Source organism: Mercenaria mercenaria, chromosome 2 (assembly GCF_021730395.1).
Source record: "Mercenaria mercenaria strain notata chromosome 2, MADL_Memer_1, whole genome shotgun sequence".
In the NCBI taxonomy this organism is placed as follows: domain Eukaryota; kingdom Metazoa; phylum Mollusca; class Bivalvia; order Venerida; family Veneridae; genus Mercenaria; species Mercenaria mercenaria.
In genome coordinates this window covers 118271922-118292381 of record NC_069362.1, presented here as the reverse complement: position 1 = coordinate 118292381, position 20460 = coordinate 118271922, and the positions used below count along the sequence as shown (strand labels likewise).

General features: G+C 32.3%; 1 protein-coding gene across 12 annotated transcripts; it reads right to left on the bottom strand.

The window, feature by feature from the left end:
• Positions 1 to 1979: 1979 nt before the first annotated feature.
• LOC123565039 (uncharacterized) lies at positions 1980 to 19564 on the bottom strand. Of its 12 annotated transcripts, none has more exons than XM_053537655.1 (11): positions 19226 to 19285; positions 14699 to 14830; positions 13240 to 13716; positions 12617 to 12764; positions 11959 to 12216; positions 9793 to 9956; positions 8116 to 8161; positions 7618 to 7650; positions 7248 to 7310; positions 3911 to 5670; positions 1980 to 3693 (listed from the first exon to the last, which is right to left on the bottom strand). In XM_053537655.1, exons 2-10 carry the CDS (start codon positions 14699 to 14701, stop codon positions 5615 to 5617), a joined length of 1248 nt encoding a protein of 415 aa, XP_053393630.1. In that variant the 5' UTR covers positions 14702 to 14830; positions 19226 to 19285; the 3' UTR covers positions 1980 to 3693; positions 3911 to 5614. The 12 variants fall into 12 exon arrangements, with proteins under 12 accessions (XP_053393630.1, XP_053393631.1, XP_053393632.1 ...); XM_053537656.1 differs by having other exon boundaries at positions 3917 to 5670; XM_053537657.1 differs by having other exon boundaries at positions 8122 to 8161.
• Positions 19565 to 20460: the final 896 nt, after the last annotated feature.

Here is a 20460-nt window from a genome sequence, read left to right as displayed (position 1 = left end):
AGGTGAAGAGAAAGAAAAATTGAAAAAAAATTATCTTAAATGATAAACTATTGGTTTCTGGTCTAAAGCTAAATGAATGAAAGCATCAAGGTTAAGGATGATCACTATAGGGCCGGGCAGGTACTTCCATTATACAACTGAGGAAAGTTCTATTACATTAGGAGGTGACTTGTACTTGTCTCAAGCTAAATGGATGCATTTGGCAAATTTATCGTACTGGCTTTTGAATGTAAGTTGGGAAACTGTTAGCAACTAGCTATTGGTAGATTTTGTAAAACATATAGGAACCTATATGCCTCTTTGTTCAGGGGAACGTCTGCCTGTTTGGACTGAGCCGCTTTAATGTTTGTCTTCTGATCTGTTTTACCAGGGCCCTGAAAGTTTTCTTGAACATAGCTCCGCATGCATTTTTTCAGTGTTGTTATATACATTCGTTTTGAACATACTGGCTGGATTGAGTGTTATTTTCTGCACTGCGTTTCTTTATTTTAGACATTGTTGTCTTTGTGTTGTTACGTTAGAGGGTAACAATTGTTACTGTAAATAAAAGTAACAGAAAGACAAACCAGCAACTATTAACAATAACAAAATTTTATTCATGAATTTAAGTAAAAATACAAATACCTTTAAAAATGACAAAGAGTCGTAAAATCCAATCTCATATGTAAAATAGTCCAAATCCTGTCCAGGTCAAATTTAAATCCAGCCAGATTATATTCCACAATGTTTCACACAGTTCAAAAGTAATATCCACACTTTATAAAAAAAAAATTTAACTTTTTAAATCAGATTTTTTTACATAAATCCTTCAAATAAAACTTCCTCACATGAATCAGAGGCGGAAGAAGAATTATTTTCAGGTACAATGTTTTTTATCATATCGTCACGGAGAGCATACGCCCCCGCGATCCATAGATTTACGATAACATTGAACTAAGCGCGCGGGCTTAAGTTAGTGTCATAAGTTAGTGTAGTGGTCACTATTGTGAAGGCATGAAAACATTAGGTTCGTGCACTGGCACCAGATCAGAAAGAAAATGCCTCCGTACGTGTTATACCCTACCCCTAGGTATTCTATAAGAACCATGGTCATGAACGGGAAAGTGCACTAACCCGTTTCAATCGTACATTTCTCAACTTAAACGCGCAGTTCGGTGAATGGGTACCTAGTATATTGAACAAGCGATAATTTATCTTCCATCGTGCACCAGTCACATTGTCTCAATATTCCATATTGCTGAGATTATAAAACTATTTTATGCTTTCGTCAACGTTACAGAAAAAACTTGCTTGAACTTCCCTAATGAACATCCGGTCTAGAGGTCACGGCTGTGCGCACATGTTTGGCGAAACGTAAACAAACAAAAACAGATTTTTCAAAAATCACAATTTTACACTAAAACTCGAAATGATGAATGAAATTCATCTTGTATATGATCTTTAATTTGAAATCGTACATTGGTCTGCATCTGCTCTGTAGATTTTATTCATTTTGCACATTTTGCTGCATTTTCACATTTTAGCGAACACGTGTAGTAAAATGACGATTGACATACATTTTTACAACAGCCAATCAGAATCGTTTTATAATCTAGAACGGAACTTCACCAGGGAAGTTCAAGCAGGTTTTTTGTGTAATGTTGAAATTACTATAAACTACGCGTTGTTTTTCTAAGATAAAATGTATTGAAAAAATGTGACCGGTATACAATGGAAGATAAATTACCACTTGTTTGATATCCATAGTACACATTTACCCCACTGCGTGTTTAAGGTATGAAATGCGCGATTGAAACGGGTTAGTATATTTTTCCGTTCACGACCATGGTTCTTATAGAATACCTAGGGGTAGGGTATAACACGTACGGAGGCATTTTCTTTCTGATCTGGTGCCAGTGGGTTCGTGTAGCGGTAAATGAGAAAATGTAGTAAGCACAAAATATGCATAGTCATTGGCTCATAAGTCTGATATATCTATGTAGAATATCATCAGTTTATTCAAACGTTAACTCATAATTACAGTATACACAAATGTATTACTTATTTATCATATCATAAAATTAAAACAAGATAATAACACAATATGCAGTTCAATTTGATAACAATGACAAACAATAATTATGACGGAACAAAAGCTTGATTACGATTTGTGTGATACAAATAATTAAGGCAAATGACAATGAAAAACTCCTGTTGATTTTGTGTATTCATATAAGTATGTGATGTAAGATATATTTATATTGTAATCATAGAAATAACAGTTATAACATAATGTTTACATAATTATGAAATATGACAGAATTTTAGCTAAACATATTACACCATGTAATGTGAATATGTTCAGGTACATGCATATGTGTTAAATTATAACTGCCAAATTATTCTGTGTTTAATGGTTTGATCGAAAATATCTAAGTACTTCCGTTTCTTTTTCAAATCATCATAACATCTTTGACAAAACATTGTGGTATAATGGACCCTGTTTAAAAACTTTGCCTGTGATATTTGTGGGCCTAAGAGTCACAGAAGTAAAAACCTAGCGTCATTCTCCTTCGAATATACAGTAGTCAATATCAGATTACCTATAAATTATTTATTCGTATGGACTTACATATATAATTTTTACTTTAAAGTAAGTAACCTTATCAGTGTCAAAAATGTTTTCGATACGTTTAGCGTTATGTCTTAACTTCCTAAGTGACATGTTAAATGAACAAAAGCGAGTATATGACATTGCAGTGTTCATCTGGTTTGAACCTGCCACCGCCTTCATCTCTGACTTGGTATAAAGGCAACAGAATAATCTAGTAATAACCTCAAATAAGATTACATTAAATGTTATAGAGGACTAAAAACCGAAAATAAAATAATAAACTTGTGCAAATACCCAAAGTAAAACATACATACATGTATATCTAACGTTGAATTTGTTTATGATTTAAGGGTGTTGTGGCATTTTCAAATCTGACAAAAAATGGCATTTGTAATTAGTCACGTGTGTGTACTTTGAAAAAAAATAAATTCTATTCCAAAGATCTGTTTGAGAAAATGCAATTTTAAAACATGAAGCGATTTTGTTGCTGCCAATGTGAGCCTCTTTTTTTAAATTCATGTAAGATATTTTGTGACTTGCCCATAACGAAATCTTTTATAATAGATGTACCATTATTGTTAATTATATGACAACAGCAATATACATGTATATATCAAAGCGTTCATAAACATTGAAAAATTTGCTAGGTTTACATTCAGTTATGATAATTTACAAAACAGATCAAATACAGAAATAAAAGATGAATAAGATCAACATAACAGTTTGCAGTAGATTTGCTCCTTTCAAAACAAAACTATTTTTAAAAGTAAGTCTCCTGTGTGGTGTAAATAGAATTAAAGTCTTTACAAATGTTGAGCAGCTATGTGCATCGTTGTCCTAATAATACAATATTGTCTTCTGTGCATGTGCGACATTTGGTTTACAATTTAGTACCTCTGCTTCCCGCTGTATTTGACCGGCTCAGTCCCTTTTTCTTTTCCTTTTCACCCTCACGTACACTCCCCGACAGTGTGCCCGCCGACAGTGCCTGAGCGGAACGATTTGCAAGCATGGTTCTACCTTCCCACGGACGATTGTATGGATCATTTTTGTCATCTTCGTCTCCTATTGTATTGTATGGACGAGGCTTCCGGCTAATTCTTTAAATAATAGTACTATTTATATGTAAAATGTAAAGTAAAAACATGAACACTATCTGTAGAAGTTATTTATCATAATGCTTCATGCTCTTTGAAACAAGTGACTTAAAAAACATTTTATAAATATTAGCTTGAAAATACCGGAATACTTTTAAATCCCGCTTAAATATATTTCCAATCAAGTTTATGCATGAGTAAGTTAATAAAATCAACATACTGATACCGAGGACTATTACCAGTACTCGCGGAATGTTCTGGAATTGTCATTGAAGAATTCTGCAAAAAAATAAAAAGCTAACTTTTGAAATTATCAGGGCTTTAATGATTTAACAGCTTCACAAAACAGGTAAAGCAACTAGCTGAATGTACAAACAGCACTTTCAGTGAAGTCTGTGTCCTATATTATAAACTATTCTTTTACATGTATGCATTAAAAAAATTGTTGTTGGTGGTGGTCTTGTTCTTTAATTATGTCTTGTATCGCGTGTTTACCACAGAAATTTGCTGACGTAAAATAATTATGAAGGAATAAACACCTTAAAATCGCCAAGTTTTGGCGTAGGAACTTTTGGAATTTTTCGAAATTCAATGGTTAACTTAGAAGCCTGAATTCTCTGTCATACATACGAGGGTTGAGTAAGAAGTAATGTCTATGGTGTCACAAAACGCGTATAATGAAAAGAAAACAACGAAAGTTCATACCAAAATATCATTTGGAAATATCAAAAAAAAAATATGTTGCATATTTTAGAGGGTATCTGCGTCTTGTTTCTTCCATACTAACCTTCTTGTAAAATAAATGATGCGATCTAATTTATGGTATGTTATGCTGTATCAGTTACCAACCAAAAACTCACTGTCCTTTCGCCTACAGAGTCACCAATGTGTTACTGGCTTACTTCCTTTTGAACTCGGCTTCGGTTCAATTTTTGTAGATAACCGTGAATGTATTGAGTTGCGTGTAACTTGTGAGATTGATTGTTTTTAGGAATCATAGCAATGCAATGGTTTTGTTAAAGTATCGGTCGGTAAGTTTTTATTCAATTTTTCACAGAATTCATATAGACCTCTGCATACCAAATAAGTGTTCGTACTCAAAATAACTCGAATGTAAAATTATTATTCTTGAAATAGTGTCACTGCTTTCCGAATGTTTAAGTACTATGCAAAATATTTGGTAATATCATGTTTGTAATAACGAGAAATGAAAACATTTCGCTCGAAAACCTTCAATACATGCTTTTGGTAGTGTTGTTGATGTTTTGGTCCGGTACTGGATATCTCAAAAGAACAGAATGGGAATTAAAAACTGTACCGGAATCGTAAAGACATCACATATGAAAACGATGCATTTAATCTTCGTGTCATGTTTTGATATTCAAGAATAGCGACAATACACGTTTGCTTTGTGTGTTAACATCTGCAGACGCCCTTGGGATATGTTAATTTGTGACCTCGACCGAACATAAATGCAAATATTTTTGCTCGTAACTCAAGTAATTTTGGCCATAACACTGTTCTTTCACACACATTTTATGTAGTGTTATCGTATTTCTGATTTATAAGAGAAGTTTATACGATGTAACTTACATAATGATAAAAACAACGTCTATGTGAATTGTACAATACAATAACATACATGAACACAATCCACATACAAGCTATTGCAAAAAGAGAGACAATGCATCATTGAATGTTTACTTTTTGACCTGAGCGGAAAATAGTTGATGTAACGGGTGACATGGTAGTTTTCGTGTACAATGTAGAAACAAACAGAAGAAAAGAATGTTAGATAGTCACTTATATAGTGCACTATCCTGTGTGATTATTTTATATTTTATGTCTATGTCTATGTGATACTGTTAATAACAGAGTTTTGTTTGTGACTGAATTAAACCATTCTTTCTTCTCCAATCTATTTCTAAATTGGTAAAAGCTTACCGAACTGCCTTTGCGAAGACCATCCACTGTCTCTGCCTGTTTCAAAAGTAAAAGATTATTGTTATGCTTATATATAAAATCACAATGCAAGTTCAATTGTTAATCTAAAAGGCACTTTTCTTTCTCTGCAAAACGATACGTATATAGATTTCAAAATATAAATGTACAAGGAAAGATGCAGAGGTGCTAAATAATGGTTAGGCTGTATTCATATTTAAGCAGAGTGAAGTTGAAATGGTCACTAGTATATAAGCAATCAAACACAAAAGATGAAATGGCAAACGCAACCAAACAAATTAATATCAGACTTGTTTTGGAATCCGTTCACTGTATATGTATAATAGGGTTTTGCTCAAGCCGATACTAGGAGGCTGAGGGGTGTTGCACAGTTCATTACGGCGTATGAACAAACTCGGTCAAATCAAATCCGCCTCATTTTGCTTGATTACATTCTATGCATTCAAGGAATGACTGAATATGTGTTTTACAGGTGAGAATGGCCAATATTGATTAAGACTGTTGTGGTGATGGTTAATTCAATTTAAATGAAACTCGTTTGGAGGCATAGAACACGCCTATGCGTAATAGTATACTTTTTTGTATTCAGTAAGTCACGTTTTTAATGTGCATTTTAAATTTTTTACGTTGCTTTTGCTTTTGTCATATGTTTGCATATCCGTTTAATGCAATAGGCATACGAAACATAATGGTAAAAGCATTACAACTAAAGACACGAACGTTAGTAAGCATCATATTAATGTTCTTGTAATATAATATTTTATTACATGTTTGACGTCGCAGGAGTGTAATAAAGCCATTACATAAAAATGATAATACACTAGTGTAATAAAACTTTGACGTCGACGTCGTTTATAGTATAGGAGACGTTGGTCAAATTGACTTGTTTATATAGTAAAAAAGGTAGAATTTTTGATGTTTCGACAAGAAAAGCTAACATGTGATAAAAAGAATATTACATTTGTGACTTTCCTCATTGAATTTATTAAACTCGTTGAATAAAATTGATAAAATGCTCGACAGAGCCTCGCATTTTATTATTTTATTCAACTCGTTTAATAAATTCAATATGAAAAGACACTCATGTAATATCCTGTATATACTTTGGTATCTATAATTGTTTAATTTATAATGATATGATAGATAAATAGTGCAGTACTGTCATTATATGTGTCAAGCGATATATAATGTCTACATAGTGCGTATCATTATATGAATTAACCAGTGCACGTACGTCTATCAAATGACAATATGTTTTTTTACGTGGTTCGCAATTTCAGTTTTCTTTACAAGGCTTGATCATTGAAAATACAGAATATATATTTGAACCTTTAGTAGATAAAATTAAGCCTCATATACAGTACAAATTGATCACTTTTACATACAATCTTAGATTCTTTACTTACACTAAACCTTAGTAATCTTTAATTAAGTCTAGATGAAAAACGCAATATTGACACAATACTGCGTAACATTTGAATGGCAAAGTATCGTTCTTGGATGTTGCTCTAACTATATTATATACCATATCAACAAGGGAATACTGGATATCTTTCTTAAAGAAAGGTTGCAGGGTAACAATTTTGAATACTTACAATTCTGCATTGTCATTTCCGGACAAGAATGATTTCTTCGCGTGGTTCCAAAAATAAAGCGTTCTGCATTTTGAATACTTTATTAGATGAGTTTTTAAGGACAGCAGTTAGCAAATCCTTTAATGTTCCCACTAGCAACTGAAATGATGCTACGTACAATACATTTAGTTCTCTCTCATCAAATATTTATTTACATAGAGGTACTCCTATCATGTTATGAAGTCAGCCATTCGATGCGTGTATAACGCACAAACCTTTGTATCTAACAATTTAATTAAATAGCGTTATTTCTTTGCTATTTGTTTATTTAAAACAATAAAAAAAACACAGAAAATATGAAATGCATACTCTGTCTGAAATTAGCACTCACCGGGTTTGAAGGGAGACCCAATTGTTGGCAGATCTGTAACAAACGATTTTTAGTTACAGTTTTGCAGCTGATGACAGAAACATGGTAACAGTCAGAAAATAGGACGAATTGGAATAATTTTCAGAGTCAAATACGAATGACATGGAATTATTTTCACAAACAAATAATGTTGAAGAAGAAACAAATATGCTGATTGCAGTTATGAAATAGGAATAATGGAATTAAATATGCAAGCTGATTAAAGCGATGTTTGCAGTTACATGATATCAAACAACGAGTATTTCGTAATTAATAAGCCGAAACTATGCTAGTATTTATCTAGTTAGAAATGATTTCTAGGATGTATTTTCATTGTTTACTTATCTTACCGGTTACTGTATCGGATAAGAATAATGTGTATTTCCACCTCAAAACAAATATGATATTTGTCAACAGATATTTCCTTTGAAGTGAATTTATTATCTATAGTTTATTTACAAACAAATATAGAACACATACATTCACCTTCATCTCCTGCATCATTCGTTTGCAGAGTCTGAATCAACTGCAATGTAAAAGAAATAATGTAATCAGTCGTCTGAATCAGTTATGAATTAAGAAAGTAATATGATTATTGCCTGAATCAACAGCATTTTAGGAAACTGATGCAATCAGTTGTCTGTCTGAATCAACTGCAAATCAGTTGTCTGAATCAACTGCAATGTAAGAAACTAATGTGATAAGCTGTATTTAGGCCGGTTATATTACTAGACAAAATGTCCGAACCTCAAACTATTTCCAGCATGATGTTCTATTGTTGATTTATAATCTTTAGTTAAGTATACAATACAGGGAAAAAAGTCCTCAAAAGAAACCCAACCCAAACTCTGAAAATTAGGTGATATTTAAGGGCAGCTTCCTTTAGGTTGTAATTTCACAAAGTATGGCAAATTTATCTACAATAAAATCAATTAAACAAAATGTTAATATGATTTTTATTCATATTGTCTGTGTTTTGTTTCCTTACATACGACTTATTCCACACCAAAACGTTTATGTTGGAATTAGTCCAACCCCAAAAGTTAAAATGACCAGTCTAAAACTGGTCATATCTAACACTAAATCATGTTTCAACAGACCACTCGACTCCTAAAAGGGAAAAATGCAGTTTTACCAATATTTACATATCTTCTAACGCAACAAATTTTACTAGCTACTTAAGCGCTACATGAAGCGTATTTATGAATATGTCATAAAGTAATTTTAAATAAAAAAATATTCAAGACATTGTGAGTCTAAAGAAAATTCGTAATTGTCTTTTTTTTTTGCACAAAAGGTCATAAAAATGTCATAAAACACAATAACACCACTGTTTTGTCAAAGCTATAAAGAAAAATGAACAAATTGAGCATGTCTTTTTAAGAAAATTAAGTATCTATACTGTTGTGTTCATTTAATAAACTTTAGTCCACCATGGCTACTCACACTTACTGTTCATACATATTCATATATTCGTACTTTTATGCGGGCAGTATATATCTTGCATTGAAAAATAATAAAAGATGTAAAATCCCGCCATAAATATATTTGTCATTAATGTAAGCAAATGTTCATTTTATTTATCCATTCAAAAGTGTCTATGGATGGGTTACCCTTCTTCCTAAATCCACTCCCGAAGTAGTATTTTGACCTTAACGTGTTCAAATCACAGAAGTTCATGTTGGAATAGATCTAATTAGCTCGCGAGACACTTTCAAAAATGCACTTTGAAAAATGATTTATAATTAGATATCTCCAATTTACCATAAAATTGTGAGTGACCTAAATAAATGCAATATCGTTATTATAAGTTTGTATTTTTCAAAATAATTTGAGATTTCAAGATAAATAAAATCATGCGACTGCGTTATTCTTTTCTGCTGTAAATGTGTTACTAACAAAATGTTTTCTTAATTGTGTTTTAAATTTCAATAGTTTTGATTAAGTTATTCAAATGGTTCTATTGGCAATATGTGCACATTTTACTTAAATTACTGTATAAAAAGTAGTTTTTAGCACAATGCTGTTATTGTTCGCCTGAAGTTTTCATTATACTGACGCTACACGAAAGTGACTTTTCCTGTTGGACTCTAGTCCTAGTTTTTTTTATACAGTTATTTCTTGTTTAATACATGTATATCAAAGTGTATATGTTACCGATTGGTTTTGTTGTGCTTCAGTTGCAACTTGTTCAGGTGTTTTTCCATATCTGTTCTGAACCATGCATGCTTCTTTAAAGTCAGGAAGTTTTTGGCACCAGTCTACACACGCTTTATACCCGTACTTGGCACAGAAATGTAGGAAGTTTGGATACTCGTAACCTAAAAACATATTTATACCTTCTTTAATGTTATATTTATTTGTTTCAGTGTTAGATCGAAATATCTTTCACGAGTGAATACCAGATGCAATATATTCATGAGATATGATGTTCATGAGTGAAAGATATTTTGTTCTTACTTGTAAAACAAACACATTTTATTTTTATATCATGTTTAGACTAAATTTGCACATGTTTTAGTTTCTCACCAGTAAAAAATATATCTTTTGAAAATACCAGATATATTTCACTCTAATATTCCGATAATTCACTGAAATCATGTAATAAATTAAAGTATGAACTCAAAAAGAAAATAGACCCTAATGGAAAAGAATACACGTATGATAAATTCTTCCTCACTTCCTTTCGCTTTTCCTAGGCTTAGAGCCGTTTTTCAACAATATTTCAGTCATGTAAAGGCGAGCAGTTCACCTAACCAATGTTTCTGGATTCTGAATGTGTACTAACCGGTTCTCCGCAAATACCTGCCAACTTCCTCACATGAATAAGAGGTGTAGGTTGAATGATTTTAGACACAGTGTTTTTAATCACGACTCCTCGATCCGTAGATCTGCACTCTCCCTACTGAGCTAAACGAGCGGACATGAAGCTAATAGATCGGAACAGAAAAGAATACAAGTACAATATATCCTTTCCTTAACACAGTTATATAATCATAACCCGCATGCGATAACAGTGACATTAAATCGCATATTGGATTACAGACTAAAGGTTAGGCTTAGGTTTGACATAGGTTTAATAGTATACATTCAAGGCGTACATGCACTCAATCCGGAAGATTTAATGCCGACTTAACAGGGGGGTGGGAGGGGGGAGAGTGTTGAAATTTGATAAAGTGATCCATATAAAAGAATTATGAATATGAGAAGGTTCATGGCGCAACAACAATAATACACTGTCGTATAAAAAGTAAAGTGATAACACATTCAATCATGAGATACGGCGAAAATTGAAAAGGAACGAAAAACAATCCGTAACTTTACCATTGAACTTAAAAACGTGTACAAATTTAATAATGTGCATCATGCCATTATAACTTGTGACTAACAGTTTACCTTTAAGATATTAGGCCCCTAATAGTAATGTTTAAAAAATGGCATTTGCTTAGTATATTCTTACAGTTGACCGTGCTTCGCACTTTGTTGCAAATTTTTAAAAACTTTTACCGTGCCGTTTTTTATAAATTTTGTGTAATTTATGTTATTTCATCAAGCTCAAGTAGAGACAAATTTCAAAGTGGCAGCCTTTATCCAAAACGTTTGCAGGGAATTCATTATACCATTATTTTTAATGAAAGAATCATCAAACTATTGGTAAACAATTATAAAACTAAAAAATAGAAGTGTCAATATCATTTTTTTCTAGGGTGCCTCAAGTAAACGGATTTAATGAGACAGAATTCTATCTCCAACATTGAAAAATTAAGGTCGAATCCTGCGGGTCTGTTTTGAATTTTGCTTACTTCATTCAAAATAATTGTGGGGCAGAAGTAAAACCTACCTACATTTCTTCCACAATATGTAATCTAAAGAACGAAGACAAAATAGAGAACTTTTACCGCACGTAACTCAGTATTTTTAAAGATGTCTAACTCTACCCCTTCTATTTCAGAGGTATATTCACTTTAAACAGCAAGAAATCGCTTATCAAATGAATAGTTTCCACCTTTTTACAATAAATCAATAACAAGTCTTGAAAGAAGTAAAAATTTACTAGAAAAAAAGAAAAAAAAGAAAAAAAAGGAAAAAAAAAATTGGTCCCAGTGGGGCTTGAACCTGAAAATTGCAGTCAAAGTAGGTTTATGATAAAAATTGAATACTCTTCAAAAAGAAGATACTCTATTATGGGCCTAATACCTTAAAATAGTTTTAATTCTTTATGTAAAATAATCAAAGGCCACTAAAGGTAAGACAATTGATTAGGAAGAATTTCACATAACAAAGGTCCTACATTCTTAACTCGTCAATGTATTTATTCATTACCGTTTTCATCTCCATATTTCAGAAGCGTTTCTACAAGAGAGACGCGGCTTGATCCACCGATAGTATCTAACAAGTCATGGTCGAAGTCTTCTTTGTTAACCCTAAGAAGTTCAGCCAGAAATCCCTCCGGATCCTCCCGTTTGAAGTTGGCTAGTAATTCTCTAACTATGAGATGCTGATTTTGAACATGTAGTATGTTTGTTCCAATATCTATGCTATCTACCAATACTCTGACCTCGTGGTCTCCAGGTGCTAAATCTGTTTCGAAAATAATTCATCAGAAATCAAGTTATTTCAGAAAAAAAGTTAGATACTAAAACTGAATGTACTTGTCCTCTGGGTGGTCATGGCTAATGTTGAAGTATCTAAACTAAAACTGAATGTATTTGTCCCCTGGATGGGTATGGCTAATGTTTAAGTATCTACGTACATCAGGTTGATTGTTAGTTGTTTGATTGTTGTTAGTTACAAAAAAGTACAAACCAGGTTTCAGTAAGTAGAGTAACTTAAACATTTACCTTTATGAAACAGCATTAAAGCACGAATGGTCATGGTAATACATGAGAAAACTAGCGTATCAACATTGATTCGTCTCCTGATGATGATGGTGTCTTTTCTTCAAAAGATGTTCTACTACCTTACAATGTATTTAAATTACCTAATGCACTGAATGACCAAACGTTTGACTGGATCTTCTTCGCTTCAATAAGGTTTTCCCCAGCAGTTTTGACCTCGACTTTTTTCACATCAGTAGGATATTCAGCAGTTCCATCACCGAACAAAATAATCAGTACTTCCGACTTCGACTGAAAAAAGAAATCAATCACTATTCATTTATTGGTTTCGTTAACATCTTAATTAGTGTCCGAGTTTTAGCTAAAGTGTACGACTGATAACAAAACGTAATCAGATATATGTATCTAACTGAACATATTTGTTTGTGCAAGTATAGCTAGTGCAAAAGCTGTATTTCGCAACTTTGGTCAATTAGAATGAGAAAATTTTCAAAACTATAACTTTTATAAAGATCAGTAAAATGTATGAAAGCGTTGTTGTTTATTTCATTTTTTTTTAAATTTCAATGAAGGTGAATTAATAATAATTAGTTTGTATACAATTACAGAAGTGTTATCGCTTTTTTAAACGGTTGTCAACGTAAGGTTTAAAAATTAGCCAATTAAAAGCTTTAATAAAAACTTTCTCCGTCGTAACTTCCTAATTGTTAAATATTTTATTGTAAAAGTAAACATTTAAAAAATAGTGGTATTAATACCTGCTTACCTCTGACAGTGTTGAAACTGAATCTGGCTTGAAAATATATCTACTTGCACATGGTATATGAAATTCCCCGCTCTCGAGTTCCGATAGTCGATACTTTATTCTAGCTTCCGCTTTGTACCACTCTTCCCCGGAAGCTTCAAATAATCTAACCGACTCCCAGTCGACGACTTTCTTAGAGAACATTTCTACAGCTGCTGACGTTACTGATTCTGCGCATGATGACAGCACAACAGTATCCAGCGATTTTGAAAATAGCCTTTTAACATCGCCCCTTTGTCTCTGTATTTCTTGCCAAGTCAGAGTTGTGAGAAATATCACATTCACTGACTTTTCCTTCCGTGTTGACTTTGGTTTAAGAAAGCCGGCAACAGGTATCGTTTCAATATGTTGCGCAGTGGACTGCAACGACGTTCTCAATTTATTCGCAAGTGCTTTAGCATCATCCGCAGCAATAATATACACCGACATGTCTGAGGTCTAAAACTAAAAATCATTAACTGAACGACATATCTGGTCATAATTGTCAGTGAGTATGCAGGTTTATAATTTGCCTACATTGATTTTCATTATATATATATATATATATATATATAAATACACAATGATCTTAGTTATAACATTGTTATCGTGTAAAATAATATACCTCCTCCTGATTTGATAACATTATCAGTTAATGTAAATAAGGGTATTTTTGCAAGCAAAACATGACAATCAACATTTTTCAATTTTCAATATAACTCATAATAGTATTAAATGCTGAATGCTCTGCAGATGCCATCAAGCAATCGTTGGCTCACCAAATGTGCATACCCACGGGCGCCTTTTTTACGTGTTTAGGCTTTAAAAAAGTGTTTGTTTCCGGTATCCCGACCTACCCTTAATTTTTGCCCCGACCCTAAATGTTTTTATGGCCTTAGAGAAAAATTTGTTCAATGCAAAACTGCAATTTTTATGCTTTAAACATGGTCAGTGATGTTAGAAATCAACTTACTGATGCTCTTGAGACATAACCCCCTTACTTGTATTCATTTTTTGACACAAAAATAATTTCTGAAAAGTCTCCCTTAATAAAAAAAAAAGTTCAAAAAAAATCTGACCTACCCACCCTAATTTTTTTGAACATGTTACCGGAAACAAAGAATTATTTTTTAGGCCTTTTCATGCAAAGGGCGCTATAGAAAATCTGGCACGTTCATTTATAGTTTTATCATATACATGTATAACAGATATTGATAGTAGCGTTAACCAATGGTATAATTATCGATACAAAAGGCTTAGTCAATCAACTGACTTTTGATCCAGTTTTAATGATGCAGATAATAGCATTTCACATGTTTTAATGATATCTAGAGAAATATAATATTTATATCCATGTCGATGTTAATTCTGTGGTTTTCTAAGTTTCTGAGTTGCCCGAACACCGACATAGCATATACCGTATATTGAATTAAATTCCTACCATAGTCACCAATGTTTTGTACACTTGAAGCAAAGTTCTGTGCTTTTCAACACTCGTTGATATATGTTGTCCCAATGTCGTAGAGGTTTTGTGCTGTTACTGGGGTCATAGGAAGTACTGATATACCCATACCTGAGTTATATCCGATTTGCTTATTTTTTTTTTTTTTTTTTTTTTTTTTTTTTGTTAAAACCTTTGGAATTTTTGTAAACAGATAATGTTATATATAGCATCCAATATATTTATAAATTACTTAAAAAATAACTGCTTGATATGTTGCAGTTCGAAAATTAACTTTGTGTCCCAATATGTCGTTAGTTTTTCATCGTATGAATCAAATTAACTAGATATTTTTATAGATATTTAGTCACCGTTTTAATCAAGTTTCAAGTAACAAATTTGAGCCGCACCATGAGAAAACCAACATAGTGCATTTGCGACCAGCATCCGCGTTGTCTGGTCAGGATCCATGCTGTTCGCTTTCAAAGCCTATTGCAATTAGAGAAACCGTTAGAGAACAGCACGGATCCTGACCAGACTGCGCGGATGGGCAGGTTGGTCTGGATCCATGCTGGTCACAAACGCACTATGTTGGTTTCCTCATGGTACTGCTCATTTAATGACAATCAGCATGATATATGCTTTTGGTCATGTACAAACAAAGCATTTATTGTAAAGACATACATACATAAAACATCAACATAATTATAAAAAAATACAAAAGTAGTTAAAATGACATTATAATGGAAATTTCAAGAAACAGTCATTTTTTCGAGGGTATTGTTTCTTAAATTAAAGGCAACTTTAAAATATTTTGCTGAGTTGCATAACCTTTTCTTGTTCTGAATTGACATAAAACAATTACATATCATATTCATACAAGGCCAATTTGTATAGCAACGGTGTTTATTTCTAAGACTTCTATATTTAGTACATCATAAAATGAAATTCAGTTTCAACCACATTTTGGTTAATTTACCTATCCATGCCGTTATACTGGCCGGTAGTCTGTGTTCAGACCCTATATTTTTTCACAGGAGATAACTCCTGAGGCTATTCAAATTTTGTATAACTATGTCCCTTTTCTTCTCAAAACATACATAAATAATCACAGTCAAGATTGATGAAGTCAGTATATATAAAATAATTATTTTTTCTAAAAGAAAAGATTGTCTAGTCGGTAGCCAGACTAACTGACCGGTTTCAATTTCTAAGTTATGTGAACTCAATCTTAAACAGCTTAAGTGTTTTCTAAGATCACCATTATCAACAATAGTAAGATAATTTTCAAAGCTAAACTGTTTTTGAAACTTACAATTATACTGTAATTTAGGTATAGATTATTTAGATGCAGACCAATCCCGCATAAACTGGTCGCGAATACGTTTCTTAAACAATGAAAATATTCACAATAGCTAACATAAGTAAAACCGAGATGTTCAATTCCCAGCACGCAAGCCTATATGGGGCCCATATGGGCTATATCTGGGCAAATGTACCATATGGGTCCCACATGGGACCCTTATTGTAAATATTGGCCCACATCGGACCCATATGGGACCCATATACAATGTCTCAGCGATGTGAATTACAAATGCATTCATTTTAAGTTTATAAGTGGTGTCACAAGTAAAGATATTCATATTTTAAGTTTTCTTCTAATATTTGTACAGTTTTTAGGTATCAATGTTTCCAAGAAGGGTCCCATCTGGGTCCCATATTGTAAGTATTTGCCCACATCGGACCCATATGGGACCCATGTACAATGTCTCAGTGAAGTGATACATCAACTTCTTGATTTTAAGACTATAATTGTTGTCACTAGTACAACAATCCTTTTTCCTATAATTTCTTTGAATTCTAATACATTTCTCTGGTATCAAAAATATGTTTCCCAGAAGGGTCCCATATAGGTCCCATCCCAGCGACATCTGTGACCAGAAAAAGACGTCTTTTTATGTTGTTTTACCTACAAAATTAAAGCCGACATAAAAACGTCTCTGTCTATGAGAAAACGCAAGTTTTCGTTCTTCTTAGCTGCAATAACATTAAAACATAAACTGATAGAAAAAACTGTGATTTTAGACATACCGGTATGTTGGATCGAAAGTTCGATAATTTCCTTACTTTATAATGGAACGGACGGGTATAGCATTTTTATTGTATTTTGAAAATAAAATGTATTTACTAGGGTTACAAAAGCATGAAAATAGACTAAAATGAATGAGTAAATGTATTCATAATTATTAAAACTGGACTGTTGTCAAGCTATTTTCAAAATTGTGTAATTTCTTTTAATAATAAAATTCATTCATTTTAAATTATTCATGATAGCGATACTGGAATTCATTGGGAACATTTATAATACATGTTTGTAACCATGGTAACTAAGGGTCCGTCTCTCTCTACACATGTTATCTATTAGTTACGCCAATGGTTTACACACCATTCAGTTCATTTGATAGGCGTTTAAGCTGCAACACAGAACAAGTTTATTCATTATATACAGAAGGGTGATGCAGAAAAAGTGAGTACAGTATTTTAAACATTATTATAACATAATAATCATTCATCACTGACGTATTCATAAAATACCTATTTTAACATCATTAGCTTTTTTTAACCCGCATTTCTCTTAAAAATATCTCATAAAATTCAAAGTCTGAGAGGATATCTCAGAGAATGTTGATAATAGTTTTAATCAGTGTAAATGCTTCCATTAACTGTTTTATCAGTACTTTATTTATCAAAAGTGTTTTTGCATTTTTATTTTATTTACGGGAAAATGATGAATGATAATTATAAAACACTCGAATTTAATATATTTCAGGTGATACCAGGTCCAGTGGTTTTGCCGTGATGAAGATTTTGAGAAGTAAGCTATTAAAGCTGTTACATTACATCTCACTTATTGGATTACTTATTGGACTCAATATATTTTACTAAGATAAAATACGATCACATATCTATGTTCAAAGTATAACACGCATCATGATATGTTAATACACTTTTTCTTGTTCTGTACAAATCTGTCTTCTAGATGCGTGCTTGGTTATAGTTGTATTTGTCATTTATTTTCTTAAAAAGCATGTAAAAGGCTTACAAATATGTCATGACATTTTGCAAAAAGTTATGACTTTGATGGACATGTGCTCAGACTGACATTATTGTTTCTACTTTACAGGATGCCTTTACAAAGAATCTGTGAGGAAGTGATTTGGAAATGCAATAGATCAAGTCTTAGAGAAGAAAAAGAACAGTCCATAGTGATCCGGAAAAAAAAACTACATAGGCAGTTACAGTGTTTCGGACAGTTGACAATACCAATAAATCAATAAGACCCCTACAATTCCAGAACGCCCCTAAACGGCCGATACTATATATACGACATGGGACCCAGAAAGGTCCCACATCGGTTATAAGATTTGGGACCCATAAGGGACCCACATTGGTCCCATATAATATATCCCATATGGGACCCATGCCAAAATGGTTTGCAAAACCCATCTGGGTCCCATGTGGGTAGCCCATATAGGTCCCATATGGGAAACCATATGGGTCCCACATGGGTCCCATGTATGTTTGCGTGCTGGGAATTTGTGAATTCATACGAGGTAATATTATAATCATTCTCGCATACCAGAGGTCTACCATGGTTCCACGGTAGAGTTCGTCTCGGATACCATGTCGAACATCTGATGAATGAGAATGTATTACGATTAGTGAGCTGTCTGTATATAGTTAAGTTGGAGGATTTGTATTTTTCATAATATTCAGCCAAAAATTAATAGAAGTGAACGTACATTAAAACACTACTTTAAAACAACAAACGACATTAACTCAGATTTGAAATCAGAATATATAGAGGATATTTGTTTGTTTCAGTGTAAGATCGAAATATATTTCACCGAGTGAACACTATAATAAAATATTTTCACGAGTGGCGTAGCCACGAGTGAAAATGTAAATTATTGTGTTCACGAGTGAAATATATTTCAATCTTACATTGAAACAAACAAATTTTCTTTTTATTTTATGTATTTTCAATGGTTTTAAACAAATTATGTCAATTTTACCCGCGTAGCGTCACGTGCATCGCACCATGACGTCATAATTTCATGACGTCACGATATCTATAGCGTATAACTGTCAAATAGTCCTATGACGTTTCCTGACTTCTTTTAGATTGTTTAATTATGGAACGTATATCTTAATGATCCTGTAAATATTAATGTATATCTATGTCTTTACTGAAGTATATTTTTCATGAAATTTTCCATTATTTATAATTCATATTCTTTCGCATTCAAGTGTAGTTCCCTACCAGTGAAAAATAAAAATGATATTTTCACTGCTTGAAACAGTGGAAATATCAATTTTATTTCACCGATAAATTTCAGTATTTTATTGAAAAGCATAAAATAAATTATAATATTTAGTAAAGTAATGACTGTATAATTTCTTCTATGATGCCTTTAATACTTATTATTGTGTAATTTTTTTTTTAAACAAATTATGTGTTCTTACCGGCTTTCCTTTGTCAAAATCTCTTCATATAGATAGTGCTAGCCGCGGTATCCTGATTTTCTGTAACAACATGTGAAATGGTATGTAGTCCTTGTTTTGTATCAACAACGTATTTAAAGGTAGTATATTTTCTATTAACGAAGTACGTAACAAGTTTCAGCATTTGTATAAATGATATAAAAAAAACTATCTAATCCATAAGTTTGTTTCTAAATGGAAATAAATTTTAATTATTTGTTAAAAACATGAATAAATATAAACGACTTAAAATACCAGAATTTAACAGCTGTTACTGTGACTCTTACATTTCAACAATTAAATGAATAACTTATCGTTAAGTATTACTAACTGTAGTAAAACATCTACAAAAGTTATATATACTTGAAAATAAACCGTTTTAGAGGGTAGATCAAAATGTTCATATCAACTTTATTTCATAAAGGAAATTGAACCATCTTATATTAAGTTTCATATACTTCAAAGTTAAAGTAAAAGTAGAGCACACACCTTTGATCGAGGCACCCACGTGTTTATACCGTGATGGAAAAATAGATATAGTGCATTGTTACAGTGAGACAAATGTATAAGTGTTTGATGGGGGGTGGAGAAAACACAACGAAGACATTAAACGAAACGGATGAGCATAAGGACATCGCCTTGACACTAACAGTAACATTTTTTACAGGTGTATAAAGGCGCAATTAGCCAATCTCATGATATCCACTCAATTTAACACAAATGACCAAACTCATGGTTGCATGCAAATGTAGTATTAGCAATAATAATCATATATAATACTAACAATAACATCCAGTTTTTTATTTGAAATTAATACGTTAAATGTGCTTAAGTTTCAAATGTGGCTTGTCATTTTTCTCATACTGAGATTTTAAAGGTGAACGATTAATCATAATTATGTGAAAGCTTTTTTGTTATTTTAGTGTTTAGCTTGAAACAAGCAACAATAATACAGGATCATAATATTTTAGCCTAAAGAAAACATTATGCTCATTGACAAGTTTAAAGCAGTCAGGAAAAGCTTACCGGACTTTGAGGGAAGTTTGTTGTTATAATGTAAATTATATGCTGTAATATCCAAATCATGAAAATTTTGTTATCTGTTTTAATGATTATTATTCAAATCATGAATATTTTGTTATCTGTTTTAATGTTTATTATTCAAATCATGAATATTTTGTTATCTGTTTTAATGATTATTATTCTACCATACTATT